This window comes from Paramormyrops kingsleyae, chromosome 1 (assembly GCF_048594095.1).
Source record: "Paramormyrops kingsleyae isolate MSU_618 chromosome 1, PKINGS_0.4, whole genome shotgun sequence".
Classification (NCBI taxonomy): Eukaryota; Metazoa; Chordata; class Actinopteri; order Osteoglossiformes; family Mormyridae; genus Paramormyrops; species Paramormyrops kingsleyae.
Window position 1 is genome coordinate 65,848,168 of NC_132797.1, and position 18,826 is coordinate 65,866,993.

At 46.2% G+C, this 18,826-nt stretch overlaps 2 protein-coding genes across 2 annotated transcripts; both read left to right on the forward strand.

The window, feature by feature from the left end:
* The first annotated feature begins 154 nt into the window (after positions 1-154).
* LOC111855725 (coagulation factor VII-like) lies at positions 155-4,454 on the forward strand. The gene is made up of 8 exons (XM_023834984.2): positions 155-393; positions 788-951; positions 1,179-1,203; positions 1,311-1,427; positions 1,796-1,936; positions 2,042-2,166; positions 2,817-2,937; positions 3,294-4,454. The coding sequence occupies exons 1-8, from the start codon at positions 336-338 to the stop codon at positions 3,893-3,895; spliced, it is 1,353 nt and encodes a 450-aa protein (XP_023690752.1). The 5' UTR covers positions 155-335; the 3' UTR covers positions 3,896-4,454.
* Positions 4,455-5,125: 671 nt separating this feature from the next.
* LOC111855790 (uncharacterized) lies at positions 5,126-18,437 on the forward strand. The gene is made up of 16 exons (XM_072705898.1): positions 5,126-5,229; positions 7,693-7,856; positions 8,106-8,130; positions 8,225-8,338; positions 9,215-9,355; positions 9,597-9,712; positions 10,007-10,127; positions 10,210-10,857; positions 11,595-11,723; positions 12,369-12,529; positions 14,679-14,703; positions 14,917-15,030; positions 15,149-15,280; positions 15,853-16,064; positions 16,407-16,524; positions 17,794-18,437. The coding sequence occupies exons 1-16, from the start codon at positions 5,166-5,168 to the stop codon at positions 18,345-18,347; spliced, it is 2,838 nt and encodes a 945-aa protein (XP_072561999.1). The 5' UTR covers positions 5,126-5,165; the 3' UTR covers positions 18,348-18,437.
* Positions 18,438-18,826: the final 389 nt, after the last annotated feature.

Consider the following 18,826-nt stretch of genomic DNA (forward strand, 5'->3'; position numbering starts at 1 on the left):
ATATATAGTTCAATTTTAATGTATGGTAATTATTCAGTAGTACTGGGTGTTTTGCTTGTTGGAAGGTTTCATATTTTGTGCATAAACAAAAATGATCAAGGTTAAGATTGACTTTGTTGATCCCAAAAGGAACTTCTGAATCTCTGGGCTAAATCCTGGCATGTGACATGAAGTGTCTTTTACGAAATAAATCCTCTGTGTTAGAGAGGTGAGCTGCTCAGAGTGACCGTGGGCCTTTAGGGTCATGTGACCACGGGAATGGGGGAGGGGGTCCCCGGACTTTGGACCCCAGAAAGGAGATCCAGGGTACTGTGAGAGATCCAGCAGTATTCACCATGTGGCTGCAGCTCCTCTGTCTCTCACTCGCTGTCTGCGTCTCCCGTCCTGCTGCAGGTAATAAATCCCCCCATGGCTGCCTGGGAGACCCCAGAATGGCAGGATTGTGGTCTGTCTGGGTGGGGGCTTGATTCTGATGCGATTACGATGCCAGCAAATTTTTACTCACGTTTTTGTTTCGCAGTCGCATTTTGACCTTATGTCCATGCTTGGCTGGTTGATCATGCATTTGTGTGACAGCGGTATGATAGCATGTTGGAAGATGAATTGCTTTTCAAAATTCCTAGTAAAATTGAATTCTTCCATGGTTCCATAGCTCCATTGTTATAATAGACTACAATTAATAGGCCATCATCTGATGGTTCTGCAGCCGGTTACACATTTGCATGAACTGCCGGTGCGGAGTGTTTATCTCTAGCTCCTTGCTGAGCTCACCTTGGTCTCCGGCTAGTGTTCCTTGGCCGGCATGAGGCCCACCATCTCCTGCAGCGATTTAAGAGGGCCAACTCCGGCTGGTTCGAGGAGTTGAAGATGGGGAACCTGGAGCGGGAGTGCCTGGAGGAGAAATGCTCATATGAGGAGGCGAGGGAGACCTTCGAACACGAGCAAGCTACGGTAAGATCAGAAACTCTGTGTGCTCCATTACTGATTGGACAACTGTATCCATCAATTAGACAAGATATTCTGTTTTTGTTGTTTAACAAATGCATGTTTTGAAATAAAACTACAATCTGACCTCAAGTGAGCTTCCTTGTGTCTGCTAGGGTTAGGGTTAGGAAAACCTCTAGAAGCAGGAGAGTACATGGAAATTGTCATTTTTATTTCCTTTTTTCTTCCTACAGGAAGAGTTTTGGAAGACTTACAATGGTGAGCAGCGGAACTCTCTCCTAGCCTCCAATCTAAACTGCCTATTCAGTACAGATGACCTCGGTTATCTGTCACTGATATCTTGGGACTATGTTCTCTGTGTACAGTTCAAGATCACTGCCATTCCAACCCATGTCAAAACAACGGAACCTGCACCAGCCAATCAGGATCATCCTACACGTGCTTCTGCATTCCACCTTTCAGTGGGCGAAACTGTGAATTGGGTAATGTTACGAATGTCAGTCTCATTTCTGCGGATAGAATTTGGTGAATGAAAATTTCTCTGGAGCGATTCTAGGGAGGGGCAACCATATCATTTGTGATAAGTTTTGAATCAGTGAATGACAAGGGAGGGAGCACTTGGGGAGCCAATCAGCTTTCAGCTGGAGCCAGTGTCCTGTGGCCCCACCCCTGTATTGCGCAGGTTTCTCCACCCATTTCCTGTCGGCTCGGTTCTGCCTTCATTGGCTATGATGTCGCTACCATGGATTCCAGATCATGCCTCATCCCTCAAACTGCATAACGAGGATTCACCTTCAGCCTTGGCATCACGGTGTTGCCATGTTCCTCTCCCCTCCTCCTCTTCCTCTAGTGTTCAAAGAAACACCGGATAACTGCCTGCACCGTAATGGCGGGTGTGAGCATTTCTGCCAAGAGGCTGACGGTGAGCGCCGCTGCTCCTGCGCCGATGGTTACGCCCTGGACGTGGACAGACAGCACTGCCTCTCGCAAGGTAACGGGCTTCAGAACAACGCGGCTTTCGCTGGGACTCGGAGGGGGCTGATGTGTTAGTGTGGGTTGTGGCTGCCATGTCAGTCTCTCACGCTTTCTTCTGCAGAGAAGTTTCCCTGTGGGAAGGTCCCGGTCCTGCAGAATGATGAAGCGAATGGGGACCACCACGGAAAATCCCTCGGCAGGATCGTTGGAGGGACCGTGTGCCCGAGGGGTCACTGTCCCTGGCAGGTGGAGGAGTCACTACTTCCCCGTCTGATTTGGCACTGCATGTGAATCAGACCCTTTGTGGTCTGTATTTCAACGCTAGGAGTATTAGAAACAACATTCATGATTTAGAGGCTTTAATTTCATCAGACTCTTATGACATTATAGGAATAACAGAAACATGGATGAGTGACAGTGATGGAGAAGAATATAATATGGATGGTTACACGTTCTGTAGAGACCGGATAGGCAAGAAGGGAGGTGGGGTTGCAGTATACGTAAAAGAAAACTTGCAGTCAAGGGAGCTCACTGATAAAAATAAAAGTACAGAAGTTGTATGGATAAAACTGGATGCTTAAAAACTCAAATCGGTCGGTGTTTGTTATAGAGCAGCTAATGTAGCTGCAGAGGAAAGCGGAATGTTATATGACGATATCAGGATTATGAGTAATAAAAATAATGTGATGGTTATGGGTGATTTTAATTTACCTGGGATACAGTGGGACACCGTCTCTGGCTCTTCTGTAAATGAACTCGATATGGTGGAATTAGTACAGGATTGTTTTTTTACTTAGTTTGTTAACACTCCTACCAGATATCCCCCCCAGTGACTAGCTGGGCAGAAGCTTTACAGAAGCTATTGCATTGTGTTGTCTTCTTTCTGTTTTCTCCAGGTTCTGCTGATGTATGCTGACAAGGGCTTCTGTGGTGGGATAATCTACAAGCCCGACTGGGTCCTCACAGCCACCCACTGCCTGGAGAACAAAGAGGCCAAGTACCTTAAGGTGGTTGTAGGTATGCTGCAGATGTCTGTGATTGTGCAGGAAGACATATTGCACAATCCAACATAATATTTTCTGGATTTCCATGAGATAACTGAGCAGCGTCTGCCTGAGCAATTTAAGGTTCCACAATAACTTTATAAGCAACCATGTTCCATAACGAACACAAACACAAATCCTGCCATCACAGGATGCCAGTGCACTGCAGGACAAACAGTCACATACTAAGGGTCATTTTGAGATATTGGTTACATGACTGAATGTCTTTAGTCTGTGGGTGGAAACCAGAGAAAACTCTTGTGAGTTTAACGTACAGAGCTAATGGTGGTGGGATTTGAATTTTGAGCCTGCGATCTGCATGTCACGCAGGGGAGCACGACCTGGAGAAGACGGAGGGCTCAGAGCAGGTCATTCAGGTGGCAGAGATCGTGAAGCACCAGCACTACAACGCGAAGACGTCAGACAACGACATAGCCCTGCTGCGCCTGCGCGCGCCCATCGTGCTCTCGCCCTACGCCGTGCCCGTGTGCCTGCCGCGGCGTGAGATGGCCGAGCGTGAGCTGTGGGCCGTCACGCTGCACACAGTCAGCGGCTGGGGCCGCCGCAGCGAACACGGGCCTACGTCGCAGGTCCTGCGGCAGCTGCAGGTGCCCCGCATCCGCACCGCCGAGTGCGTGGAGAAGAGCGGGGTCAAGCTCACCATCAACATGTTCTGTGCCGGTTACTTCGAGGGTAGGCAGGACTCCTGCAAGGGCGACAGCGGCGGCCCCCTGGTGACCCGCTACCTGAACACTTCGTTCCTGCTGGGAATCGTCAGCTGGGGGAAAGGCTGCGCCCAGCCAGGGAATTATGGGATATACACTCGGGTGTCCAACTACCTGGACTGGATCCACCTGCATGCAGCACCAGCCAATAGGACTGCCAGTCCCACCCTGGCATCCAGGCACACACCAAACCACACTGTCGTCTAAGTCAGTGTTTCTCAACTGGCGGGGCACGAGTTGTCGTCACCCTCTGCAGTCGACAAATTTGGGTCAAGACCAAGGAATAATGTGGGTCTTGAGCAGGCATGTAGTAAAATGATGGGTTTCAATCCTCCTCAGAATTGTTGTTTCCGATCAGGCAGGCAGCCAGGTAGTAAAATTTAGGAACCCCCGCAAAATTTTTTTTAGCCCCTTGGTCAGCAAAATCTACATGGGGGACCCCCTCCAACTGCCAAAATCTACCGAGGGGGACCTGTTGGGAGGGTGGCTGAACTCTCCACAAAATGTATTTCTGGCTACCGGCTTGGTCCTGAGGCCTAGACCATTTGAGAAGCACTGAACTAAATCATTGTAACCGAAAGCCTATTCTCATCCACTCGAAATATACAGAACCACAAGCCTCAACATAAAAACATCTGGCTGCTTTTAGTTGTCCCATCATGCTATTTATACTCTTCATGTTTATTTTCTGTTAAGCCCAGAAGGTTGCTGGGTCATAGCCAACTGAGCCATCCTGTCTCCTAAAAAATAAAAGGTGTACCAATCACCTCTCTCATTTGTTTTGTTTTTTTTGCGCCCCACGTGTTTTCCCGGATTTAAGCTGCATCGGTGTTTGCACTTTCTCTCAGGGTCGATAAAATGTTCCTGTGACCACAAGTGTCTTTTATGACAGTATAAACCCGTACAGCCCTCACCTACACTCAACATTCGTGACGTGACTGAACATCTGAGACTGAAGAGCCTAAGTTTGTCCATGAAATGCTCAGCAATAAGGCTTCAAAGCTCCTAAACATACTTTCATCCACAGAAATAAAGCTTCCTCCAGACCACAATAATTAGGCCCTAAATATCACGTTTATAAAGTAACTTTCCAAAAAATTAGTAGGGAAATTATTGTGCCAGGACATAGCTTTCACTGTGCAAGCTTAAAAATACCTCAAATGAATGCAATATAACACAAGAATATGATATAAAATAAGAGGTACAAGTATAGTACAAATATAAAGACATAATAGGGTAAAAAAAGATGAGGCATGTAAGTACAGTAAAGTGGGAATGCACACATTTTATTTCCATAAAAAAGGATTAATTAATATGTGACTAATATGAGTTTGCCAGGATATTCCTGATGAGTATTTACCCTGCTCCATGTTAGGCTGTTGTTTAATTTTCTCCGCCTCTGTCAGGCAGGTCAGTGACTTTGTCCCCCATCCCCCGTCCGCTCTTGCTCTTGCTCTTGCCTGGAGACATTGCTGCAATGCAGACTGCCATGACCGGTTTAACGCTCTCTCTGCTTTTACTGCCTCTGTGTGCTGCCGATGGTGAGTACTGGAGTCCTGTTACGATTCCGCCGGACTCAGAATCCCGGTACCTTGAGGTCGGGTGCCGACGCTGTTCAGGTTGTGCTGGGTGTTGGTTTGCTTTGGTTTTGCCTGTTCTGTATGATGCCTCCGGAAGGAGTGTGTTGGGTTTTGAAACAATTTGTGACAGTACTTGTGTCATTAACTAGGGCTGTATTTTAACTAGGGCTGTCAAAATTAACGGGTTAACACGGATTAATCCATCATCATGATTAATCTGATTAAAATTTTTAACGCAATTAACCCATCTGCAGCGCAGAATGACTCAAAATCCCTGAAATGTCTCTGTCAACCCATTTTGGGCAGTTTTGGTGCGTTCCATTTGCCCTCTGAACTCGTATTCCGAGTCGGAATGTGCGCTCCCGTTTCTCGGAGATCCCAGAAATATCTTGGAGCAGCACAGAGGATGCCAAGTTCAGAATCCAAGATGGCTGCGCCTTTTATCAACAGAAGGGAAAGTTGTAGTTTTATACTGTTTAAGCACTACTTCTCATTTGTGGCTCATTAAATCGGTTGCACACACTATACCGTCCAACTTATCTGTGGACGTGTTGCTATGGCGTTTTATATGACATAAAGCACTGCGCGTAATGTGTTATCAACTAACAATGGCAATTAACCAGGCTAGAATTGGATTTCATGATTAGTCGGATTATTTGTCGGATTTACGGTAGTTCGGGCTAATTGTAAGTGAATGAAGATAAAGACCATTTAAACTGAGGTACCTTAAATTCGTCCAGCTAAGCAAAAAATCTTGCTTTTTGATATGGGTCCATGGTATTGCACTTCTGTGGCAGATGGAATGCATCCGACTCGTGTTCAAGATGTTCAATAAACTTGTTAAGTGCATATATACACTCACCTAAACGATTATTAGGAACACCTGTTCAATTTCTCATTAATGCAATTATCTAATCCACCAATCACATGGCAGTTGCTTCAATGCATTTAGGGGTGTGGTCCTGGTCAAGACAATCTCCTGAACTCCAAACTGAATGTCAGAATGGGAAAGAAAGGTGATTTAAGCAATTTTGAGCGTGGCATGGTTGTTGGTGCCAGACAGGCCGGTCTGAGTATTTCACAATCTGCTCAGTTACTGGGATTTTCACGCACAACCATTTCTAGGGTTTACAAAGAATGGTGTGCAAAGGGAAAAACATCCAGTATGCGGCAGTCCTGTGGGCGAAAATGCCTTGTTGATGCTAGAGGTCAGAGGAGAATGGGCCGACTGATTCAAGCTGATAGAAGAGCAACTTTGAAATAATCACTCGTTACAACCGAGGTATGCAGCAAAGCATTTGTGAAGCCACAACACGCACAACCTTGAGGCGGATGGGCTACAACAGCAGAAGACCCCACCGGGAACCACTCATCTCCACTACAAATAGGAAAAAGAGGCTACAATTTGCACGAGCTCACCAAAATTGGACAGTTGAAGACTGGAAAAATGTTGCCTGGTCTGATGAGTCTCGATTTCTGTTGAGACATTCAAATGGTAGAGTCAGAATTTGGCGTAAACAGAATGAGAACATGGATCCATCATGCCTTGTTACCACTGTGCAGGCTGCTGGTGGTGGTGTAATGGTGTGGGGGATGTTTTCTTGGCACACTTTAGGCCCCTTAGTGCCAATTGGGCATCGTTTAAATGCCACGGCCTACCTGAGCATTGTTTCTGACCATGTCCATCCCTTTATGACCACCATGTACCCATCCTCTGATGGCTACTTCCAGCAGGATAATGCACCATGTCACAAAGCTCGAATCATTTCAAATTGGTTTCTTGAACATGACAATGAGTTCACTGTACTAAAATGGCACCCACAGTCACCAGATCTCAACCCAATAGAGCATCTTTGGGATGTGGTGGAACGGGAGCTTCGTGCCCTGGATGTGCATCCCACAAATCTCCATCAACTGCAAGATGCTATCCTATCAATATGGGCCAACATTTCTAAAGAATGCTTTCAGCACCTTGTTGAATCAATGCCACGTAGAATTAAGGCAGTTCTGAAGGCGAAAGGGGGTCAAACACCGTATTAGTATGGTGTTCCTAATAATCCTTTAGGTGAGTGTATATTCCCTTTTTACTTGAGTCTGTTTGCTCATGCAAAATGAAGTGTGATTAATATAGATTAAAAATGAAGGATATTTAATCGTGATTAATCGAAATTAATCCACAGCAACCCTGTGATTAATCTGATTAAAAATTGACAGCACTACTATTTTTATAAGTAACAAATGCTATTTACCTATATCCATGTTCCTTTACCTAAATTATTCATGTTCTCGAAATAACTGTTCTACTCAATTATGCTAATCTATTATCCTCAGCGGTTTTCAAAACACATTATGGCACTTTGTGGGGTTTGTCTTAGCCTCTGTGACCTGGCTCTTCACCAGGCTCATCTTTCCGTCTTTCCAAAGTTTTCCTGAGGCCATATGTTGCCCATTCTGTCCTGCACCGTCCCCGACGAGCCAACACCGGCCTGCTAGAGGAGCTGAAGCAGGGCAACCTGGAACGGGAGTGCATCGAGGAGGTGTGCGACTATGAGGAGGCACGGGAGGTCTTTGAGGATGACACCTTGGCGGTAAAGCTCATAATTTCCATTAGAAATTTTTTCTTTTAACATGAAATTGAGAGATTGCAGAGCAACAGCAATGCTAAAGCTACTTCCCAACTTGTTTATTGGGAACATCTGCATGGTTCTTCTACGTATTTTTACCTTTTTGCACTTTTGCAAATGTACTCAAGTGAAAGGAACCCTGATGCTTAAATCTGGAACAGTATTTTCATCCCATTTGTATAGTAATTATCTTCTGGGTTTTTTTTTCCACAGAATCGGTTTTGGACGATGTACAGAAGTAAGTGAGCATATCACAGTGATTGTGTCAGGAGCTGATGAAAATATGTGGGATGTCCCAGAAGTAAGTTATCACCATTGTTGTTCTCCCTCAGACCGTAACCCATGTGACCCCAATCCGTGCCTCAACAACGGAAAGTGTGTCCATTTTCTATCGATCTATCAGTGCCAGTGTCCCGATGGGTTCCAAGGGAGACACTGCCAAGAAGGTTAGTGAGGCACAAAAACGACTGCACCTAGCAGGTCCCCAGCCACAAAATGTGCTTTTATAGTGCTGTAGACTTGTAGGTTATTGCCTTTGTTGAGACTATAACCATGTCAAATGGTGATGCATGATGCGTGATAATGGGCCAGTGTGTGGCTCAGTGGGTTTGGAGACTGTTTCCCAATCCGGTCCTCAGGAGCCTACAGCCGGTCCACGGTTTCGCTCCCTCCATGCTTTGGGTGACCACCCGATCCATGTCAGTAGGGACACTTTGAGCTATTTCAGGTTTTACAGACTACTTTAAAACTTAGTCTCCCATGTTCTGTTCAATAGTTTGGTTTGTCTTGTACTTTTACTGGCTTGTTTCCTTGATTGAAAGACTCATCCAGCTGTTTCACATTAACATTAATGACACATGTATGATAATAGGAGACTGACCAATCAGCACACAACAAGAACTCAGTGCTTAAGTGAAATATGGGTCCTTTTAATTGAAATGGTTAAAATACAACCATTTCAAGCCCTTTCGTAGCTCAATGTATCCCTCCTGACATGGATTAGGTGGTCACTCTATTCATGGTCCCTTCCAGGCAGACCACATTTCTGCTCCCAGCTGGGAAGGAGCAAAAACATGGACTGGCTGTGGGTCCCTGAGGACCAGATTGGGAAACACTGGGTTAGGATACTGCACCTATGACAGGAAGGTCACCGAGCTGAAGCCCATCCTTGGCAGAATAGTCACATGTCCATTGGGCCCTTCAGCAACCGCCCTGAAATGCTCGAGGCGTCCCAGATAAATGAAGCATCATTTCTCTGGTGAGCCCACACTGTGTCAGTGCCCCACCCCACCCGCAAGCCGACTTTCCCCCGTTTCCCACAGCCGGAGTAGCTGAAACACTGAAGTGTCGCTATCTGAATGGGGGCTGTGAGCACTTCTGCAATGACACAGGGGGACAGGTAACGTGCGCGTGTGCTGATGGCCACGCCGTGGCGGAGGACGGGCGGAGCTGCGTCGCTGAAGGTGAGGAGATTGGGAGGTAGTGGGGGTAGCTGTAATACCTGCAGTAGGCAGCAGGTGATGTAGCGGTTAAGGATGTGAACTGGTAACCTGAGGCATCCTTGAAAAAAAATACTCCAGCTGTATAAATTGGTTGAAAAAATTAAAAGTTTAAAGTTAGGAACTAAATGTATTTAATTACCGCCTCCCCATCTGAATCTATGTGACACAGTTTTTTATACCAAGCTGTGTGTTTGTCTCACAGTGCAGTATCCCTGTGGTAAGGTTCCACTCTTGGAGGCCTCAAAACTGCAGGCCAACAAGACAACGAGAGAATCAGAGTATGGCCAGTACTGCCCCAAAGGCCACTGCCCCTGGCAGGTGTGAACCCTCAACTGCAACCACGAGTGACCTTTGCTCAGAGTCCCACAGAGGAAAGCTGGGAAGTCTCAATGCGATCATTAAGTCACGTACATCTGTGGCTGCCAGGGGAGAAAGGGGAAGACTATCAGGGACTCTGACACTACAGGGGGCATGAGGGTGGATATTGGTTTTGAGCTCATTTGGTAGAATTTTTCAAGGGCTCAGCCATTAGTTTATGCAGCCCCGGTTGTTGCTACTAGTTGGTTCAGTTTGATGTTTTGATCTGTATCTTTGGGGTGGGCCGGATTACAGGTTTTGTTGCAGCACAAAGGCTCTAGCTACTGTGGGGGGGTCATCGTTCATCCCAGCTGGGTGGTCACCACTGCCCACTGTCTGATCAACCTGAATGTGGAGGACCTGATGGTGGTCGCAGGTAGGTCACGCGTGTCTGTGCGGCCGCACGCACCCCCCCCCCCCACCATCCTTTACGAAGCTGTTTGCTCTCGTTCCCACAGGGGAGCACGACCTGAGGCTGGTGGAGGGCACGGAGCAGAAGATCCGCGTGGCCGAAGCTGTCCTCCACGAGCTGTACAATGTCACAACTAGCGATAGCAACATTGCCCTGTTGAGGCTTCACCAGCCCATCGTATTCTCCAACTACGCCGCGCCCGTGTGCCTCCCGCGGAAGGAGTTTGCCGAGAACGAGCTGGTGGCCATGCGCTACTCCATCGTCAGCGGCTGGGGCTGCCGGATCAAGGCTGGGTACCTCCAGGGAGACGCAGTGTCCCTGTACCCGCCCACCTCACGCCTCTTATGGCGGATGGCCGTTCCACCCCTGTCCCCCGAGCAATGTGCACTGAAGAGCGGCATGAACCTCACCAGCAACATGTTCTGCGCCGGCTACCTCGAAGGGACCACCCTGAGCAGCTGCAAGGAGGACAACGGGAGTCCCCTGGTGACACGCTATGGGGACACAGCCTTCCTGACGGGGCTGGTGGGTTTCAGGGCCTGCACCTACCAGGGATACTTCAAGATATACACCAAGGTCTCCAACTTCTTAGACTGGCTGCACGCGCACATGAGTTCGGGTATCGCGCCGACAGACGGGCATCCTCATTCTTCCACTAACCAAACGCTGCCCCCTGTGGTCATAGAGCAGCAACTCACCTGAGTATTCTTCCCGCAGGTTGTGTCATGTGAGGCTTGAATGTTAACATCAGCTAAAGGTGTTTTTTGATTCCCTGTTTTGACTAAATAAAACTTCATGAAAGCAGTAACATTGCCTTAAGTATTTTTCCAATACGTGAACCCACCCCTTGTCATGTGTATAACATTGAGGTCTGCCATCGATCCAGCTTAACATCTTATTTAACAGATATGCATCTTTGACAGAGCAGGGTTAGCCACTTCCGGGAGCAACATTGCCCATCAGTAAAATTGTTCTCTTAACCCTTGGATTTGAACCAGCAGCCTTCCAATTACAGACATAGCATCCCAACCTGCTGAGCCACACTCTACCCCCTGGAGAACATCTATTGAAGCAGTTGGAGCTCATATGAAAGACCTACTCACATATTTAGGCTTGCACAACACAGACAGAGGCCGAATCATTTGGAGAACATGGGTCACAGGGTGTGCTCAGATATGTACACAACTCTCCTGGAACGACCCCCGACATGGGTTGCCATTGGTGGACTTGCTGATGGTCTTCAATGACTTCCTGAGTTGCCTTTTAAGGACGAGGATTGCATTGGGTCATAGCTCTGCCCCCACCCCTTCAAAGTCTCCTCACTTGCTGTTTTTGTCCATCATCTCCTCCCATTTCATTTCTCCATCCTCCAATCACTTCTCCTTGCCTTGCTGACCCCTCCCCCCTTTGTTTGCAATGGGGGTCAATGACATTCCCCGTCAGATCCATTCTGGCTGTGGCAGCGTGGAAAGTGCAATATTCAGCTGGAAAGCACCATGTTCTGTTTTATCCAGGCCGGTCTTCTCCTCCTATCACTGCTGCCCGAGGCTGAAACGGGAGGTAGGTACTGTAAGCGGGGCACGATTTCGCAGGCTGCTGTGGGGAGCCAATGCCATGCATGGACTTCACAATACAAACACCATAGGAATGCGTATCTGCATTGTTCACGGTTCAACATTTCTACTATACATGTATGTATGTATAGAGTCTATGGAGCAATTAAAGTTTGGTCATAATAAGACAACTGGACTTCTGAAGAATTTGAAATAGGAAGTCACTTAATCACCATGCTACCTGGGAAAGGAAAATATCATAAACATTGATGGTTGTAGCTATTTCATCCATGAAGTCAACACCAGCCTTCAGAGGTACCTTGGTGAGATCATCATGCCATATTCAGCTTGTTAAAGTACTCGGTGTGCAGAACAACGGCCAACTGATGTGAAAATTGCATTAACCTGTTTTTGGTTTTTTTTGAGAGAGGATATCAAGGAGCTCATCTATGTTCTTATCTATGCTCATATTTCTACGTTCTTATGAGGGAGAAGTTGTGCTCTGCCACTAACAACTGTTCTGTGTCTCTTAAATAGATCAGTGCTTCATCCAAAGGTTATTGAGAATTTGACAGACATGTGCACGACTGCGTAATTAAAGAGTTTCCAGAGACGGATCCAGAAGCTGACAGTTGGTTCCCGTGTTCCTCAGTTTTCCTTCAGAACCAGGATGCCAACCAGGTGCTGAGCCGGAGGAGGCGGGCAAACAGCTTGTTTGAGGAGTTTAAAAAAGGAGACATGGAGCGGGAGTGCATTGAGGAACGTTGTAGCCGCGAGGAGGCCAGGGAGATATTTGAGAACGAGGAGCGTACGGCGAGTACTCCTTTTGGCTTTTCTACACTTATTCTGTCTCCCTTCCAGCAGTATTAAATGGACTGCAATTCAATTATTGTTGTCCATAAATGGACATGCTTGGTAGATTTATACACTCATATTTAGGCTGCTTCCAGATGGTTTATTTGGTCAATTTGGAGTATATACACAGAGTGTACCAAGCATTAGGGATTCTACTCTTTCCTTGAATCTGACTGACTGGCTGTATCCAGTTTGGGCCCCTTGAGAAGAGTTAAGCATTTGAATTACATGGGATATCTCAACATCGAGATTTAAGCGCGTTCCTTAGTGGCAGCAATATGTCCGTCAGCAAGATGATACCTAAAATGTCCAGGAATGGCCCTATGAACACAATGAATTCAGCTTAATGCAGTGGTCTGCTCAATCGCCAGACCTCAGATTCACTAGCAATGTAATGATCAGGTAGAGAAGATGTTCAGTTTGGAAGCTGAAAGCAAAGTCAGAGACAGGCAGGATCGAATCCGGTAAGGCAGAGAAGCAAAACAATCCAAAGACGTCAATGGGTCAGTAACAAGAAGCTGGTTGGCGATGCAACTAAAACCAGGAAAACACACAGGCAAGAATTTCACATCCAGGAGGTCGGAAACACAAATCACACACAGAAGGGCTCTACTAGCCAAAAAGACACTCAGTACTTTGCAAGATCTTCAGAGAGACTTATATTCATAAGAACATAAGAACATAAGAAATATACAAACGAGAGGAGGCCATTCGGCCCATCGAGCTCGCTTGGGGAGAACTTAACTAATAGCTCAGAGTTGTTAAAATCTTATCTAGCTCTGATTTAAAGGAACCCAAGGATTCAGCTTGCACTACGTTATCAGGAAGACTATTCCATACTCTGACTACACGCTGTGTAAAGAAGTGCTTCCTTAAATCCAGTTTGAAATGTTCTCCCGCTAATTTCCACCTATGGCCACGAGTTCTTGTATTTGAACTAATGCTGAAGTAACTATTCGGTTGAACAGCATCCAAACCTGTTAGAATCTTATAGACCTGGATCATGTCCCCCCTCAGTCTCCTTTGCTTGAGGCTGAACAGATTTAGCTCAAATAACCTTTCCTCGTATGACACAAGACCAGGAATCATTCTTGTGGCCCTACGCTGCACCTTTTCTAAGGCCGCTATGTCCTTTTTAAGATATGGTGACCAAACCTGTACACAATATTCTAGGTGAGGTGTCACCAAGGAATTGTATAATCTTAGCATTACCTCCCTTGACTTAAACTCCACACACCTGGAGATATACCCCAACATCCTATTGGCCTTTTTTATTGCTTCCCCACACTGGCGAGAATGAGACATGGAAGCATCAACATACACACCAAGGTCTTTCTCATAATCAGCTACCTTTATTTCAGTAGGTCCCATAAAATACCTGTACTTTATATTTCTGCTCCCTACATGGAGTACCTTACATTTGTCTATGTTAAATTTCATCTGCCATCAGAGTCTAATTGCTGATGATGCAGTGCAGCTGTTAGTATTGCAGGGAGGGCGATGGTTAGAGGTGTGGGGGTTTATATAAAGCTGGGCGTGGTCAGGGCTGATCAGCTGCAGGCGTGACAAGCAGCTAATGAAACCCAACTGTGGGAAGTGATGAACTCATCCCTGTGAAATACTTTTATTGCCTTGATTCCCTAATGAATTGAAGTTATTAGGAGGTCAAGTGGGTACAACACAATATTAGGAAGGCATCCCTAATGCTTTGTACACGTATTGTATAAATGTCCCATTCACACGTTGACCCCTAGAATGGTTGTACAATGCATTTGCCACAACTGTAGTGCACAATAAATATTCAGGTCATTGGAATGCAACAGAATATCTTAACATTTGTGGAAAAAACACAAACCACTTGAAACGGTGACAGTATGTGAAGGAAACACCAAACAAGCATCCAGTCTTAAGAAAACAGGAAGTGCCCTTCCACCTCTGACCATGCGACTGCACCATGAACTGAATAACAGGAAGTCAACTGCTGTAGTAAAGATGTTACAGCACTCTGGATGTGTAATGTGAATACTCTTAAATCTCTGAAATGTCTGTCATCATTTTCATCCTCCAGTCCTTCTCATAAACTTAATGTGTTAATTCTTCCTCTTAGAATGAGTTCTGGAACGTCTACGTAGGTAAGATTTACCTTTCTGCACTACTGGGGGGCGGGGCAGGAAATGAAGCAGTATTTTGTGTAACTATGCTGTGAATATGAGTTAATAAATGTGTGTGTGTGTGTGTGTGTGCACAACATTTTTTCTCAGTTTGGGGGGAGGGGTGTTTGCTTGTGCGTGAGAATGCAGGAATGAAATCATGGCTGTCCATAGACTTTCTCTATAACTCCGCAGATGGGGATTCCTGCAGGTCTGTTCCCTGTATAAACAATGGCACCTGCAAGGATGGGATCGGGAGTTACACGTGTTACTGCGCCGCCGGCTTCCAGGGCACCAACTGCGAAATCGGTAGGGCGATGTAACCACGGCGACTGCCAGCGACAGCTTTGTCTTAGTGCCAGTCGCCACTGTAATACTGGAACCCTCCAATACCGTCTCCTGACCGCACCTCTGCCGTGTTCTGTAGCGATACCAAAGCTATGCGACTTAAGCAACGGAGACTGCGAGCATTTCTGTAACGTGGTTCATAATCACGTCATCTGCTCATGTGCTGATGGATACACCCTGGGAGAGGATAGGAAATCCTGCCTGTCGAATGGTAAGCTAGAGCGAGGCGGACACGCATCAATATAGTTAGACACAGATAGATATAGATAGATATCTATCTAGTTTATATATAACATAAAAGTTGTCAGTGCCTGCTTAGTCTTTTGCATCTATCTGTGTGTATTTGGTTCAGAATTTTTTTTTACATAGCATTTCAACCAGGATGGGGAGGGCTAGTGGCAAACTAGGTGATCATTTTCGGGGGGCACTGGCAGTAATTTGATGGGGACTACAGCCCCCAGTGTCCCCCCTCATGGTGTTGAAACTGCTAGCAAGTGCTAAATAAAGAATCTGATACGGCTGCACATAAAATTTATTTCCAGCCAGGAGAAGGTGTGACTCCTAAACAAATTTGCTGATAATGAGGGATGCTTACCTTTTTCTGAAAAAGCCAATCTCTACCTCATGCAGCCCTCATAATAGTTTAAATGTTTGTTTTTCTTGTGTCTTTAATTCAGTGGGTCATATGAATCCAGGTCCCACATGTTTAGGACAGACACACTTGATGTGGTTCTTGCTGTATGTAACAGATACAAATGCTCGGACACTATGTTCCTGACACAGAGCCCTTCAAATGCGGCTTCATAGTCAGCAAGCACAACACCCGCAGCATTAAAGTTTCCAAGCCGTTGTCCAATGCCACACAACACCAAAACATCTCTGCAAGCAACACGACCGTGGAATCATCCGAAGATGATTATGAAGATGAGGAACTTATTAATGACTTTCGTGTTGTCGGTGGCGAGGAGTGTCCCGCTGGAGATTGCCCCTGGCAGGTAGATATTCAGCAGAGGTGGATAGTTCAGGTCCAGAAAGTGAAAATCCAGACCAAGATTTTGTTTCAACCAACGAGTTGAGCATAAAGAGTCACAGTCACAGGGTACTCAACTCAAATGGTTGGATGAAATAAAATCTTGGTCTGGATTTTTACTTTCTGGACCTGCACAATCTACCTCTGTCCTACAGTAAGCCTGAAAACCTGTCCTGTGGTCATGTAACGGACTTGTATCTTCTCCTGCCAATGCACTGTGGTCAGTTTCAGCTGTCATGGGTAACAAATAAAGTTGAGAGTTTCTCCCCTTCCTCTTCCTTTTGTTTTTCCTTTTCCTCTTCCTCAGGCCCTCCTGGTAACCGAGGATGACCTGGGCTTCTGTGGTGGAACTATCCTCAATCAGAAATTCATCCTGACGGCAGCTCACTGCCTGAGGGAGACACAGTCATTCTATGTTGTCCTGGGTACGCTCTCAAAAAAAAAAAAGTCATTTCACCATGGAAACCAGAATCCGTCTTCTGGAGTCGGAATGATGCTAATTAATTTTCAGGGTTTCGCATTTCTGCATTAGTTTTTGCTCCCTGGAGAGTTGCTTGTCTTCCTGCCAACTGAGAGACATTTGGTTAAAAGTGTTTGTAATCATGAAAAGGAAAGTAAATATAATGTTGTTTCACCTCTAGAGATCTGAATTCAGGCCTCCAGTCTTGTGTTTATATGTCCTTCTGGTTGTTCTACAGGATTTCTCTGGGTACTACTGTTTCCTCCCAAGTCATACAGTTAGGCTGGCAGGTTTCCCTGAGTCATGTGTGTTTATGTGCAGAAGTGGAAAGTTCAGGTCCAGAAAGTACAAATCCTGACCAAGGTTTTTTTGCAACCGACCAGTTGAGTGTAAAGAACCACAGTAACAGAGTACTCAACTGCTTGGTTGAAATAAAACCTTGGTCTGGATTTGCACTTTCCATATCTGAACTTTTCACCTTTAATTATGTGTCATACTCTGGTCACCCCAGCTTTGTGCCTTATTCTGTCTGGTATAGCCTTCAGGTCACATAAAAGATGGCTGTTTCACTTTGCATTTTTCAAATGTGTCCCTTAAGGTTATTAAATGTATTTATTTAGTGGATGTTTTTGTCTACTAAATTAAGTGAAATGAGGCAAATAATTATAGCACATTATAAACATACAGCTGTCAAAAAACACTCCATCAAACCAGAATTAAATCAGCGAGCTAAGGATCTCCGTTTTTACAGTTCAACAGTCCTCCACTACAGCTACTGAGCTAGCGTCAGGGGGGGATTAATACATAGGGTATCCTAGGCTATATATCCCAGGCAAAATTAGGGGCCCCACAGGCAAAATCAGGGGCCCCGCATTGGGAAAAATTGAATGGTTAATTAGACTTATTAAATCTGGCCAAATGATTTGCCAGCACCTGATTAGAAGAATTTTGATGGTGCATCATTTTTTAAGGGGCTTAATGCAAGCTTGTGGGAGTTTTCTTTACACAAAGATGTTCTGAGAGCAGATGGAAGATGGTTGGTCCCGCCTTCTCTAGTCATTTGGACCCACCTCCTCTACAATGTCATTGGTTATCTCTCTGCATCAATCATTCTTCCTTCTGCACTCAGAACATCTTTGTGTAAGTAAAACTCCCATGAGCTTAATGCAGCATGACCATTAATGAAAATCGCCCTTCTTGTCTGTCTGCCCCCGCCAACTGCCCCTTATCGCAGGCGAAACTAACAGAAATGTGGACGAGCATCGCGAAACCCGCCACGAGGTGGAACTGGTGCTGGTGCACAGCCAGTACATGCCTGACACGTACCACAATGACATCGCACTCGTCAAGATGAAGGAGCCCATCCGCTTCTCGCCGTACATCCTGCCGGCCTGCCTGCCAGAGAGCGACTTCGCCGAGCGTGTGCTGATGCGGCAGCCCGACGGCATGGTCAGCGGGTTCGGCCGTGTCCGCGAGGGCGGCCCCCAGTCACCCGTGCTGCTCAAGCTCAGCGTGCCCTACGTGGACCGCAAGACCTGCATCGACTCCAGCAACCTGAAGATCTCCAACACCATGTTCTGCGCCGGCTACAGCGACGAGGCCAAGGACGCGTGCCAGGGTGACAGTGGTGGCCCCCACGTCACCCGCTACAAAAACACGTGGTTTCTGACAGGCGTGGTCAGCTGGGGAGAAGGCTGTGCGCGGCGAGGGAAGTACGGTATCTACACACAAGTGTCCAAGTACATCAAGTGGATCCGAGCAGTCCAGAGGAAGTACATTCAGCTGTGAGGGATACGCTGTGAAGGAGGATTCTGCAAAAACGAGTTGTTGTGGAGTAAACTATGTATACGGCAATAAATAAAACAGATTTGTGAATGACCTGCTTTTTTGTTTGTTTCAAATACTGTAGCTTTGGTGCCAGAATAAATTCATTCAAGCAGAGCACTGGTTAAATTCCATCCCAGAGCTAATTTACAGAATCACATCATAATAGGCAGGGATCTATTTGAGTTTGTTCCATTAGAAAACAGTGGTGACATGCCTGGGTATACATTCTCATTATAAAACTACAGGAAAACCCTAAGGGCCTTTCATTTCCTTAGCAGACACTGTTATCCTAAGCAGTATGCAGTTTTTAAGCAAGCAAGGTCATACGGTCCCTGAAGTAACTGGGGGCTCAGGGCCTTGCTCAAGGAATCAATGGTAACATCACTCTGCAGACTGTGGGATTTGAACCAGCAACCTTTTGCTCGCCAGCACGGTCTCTT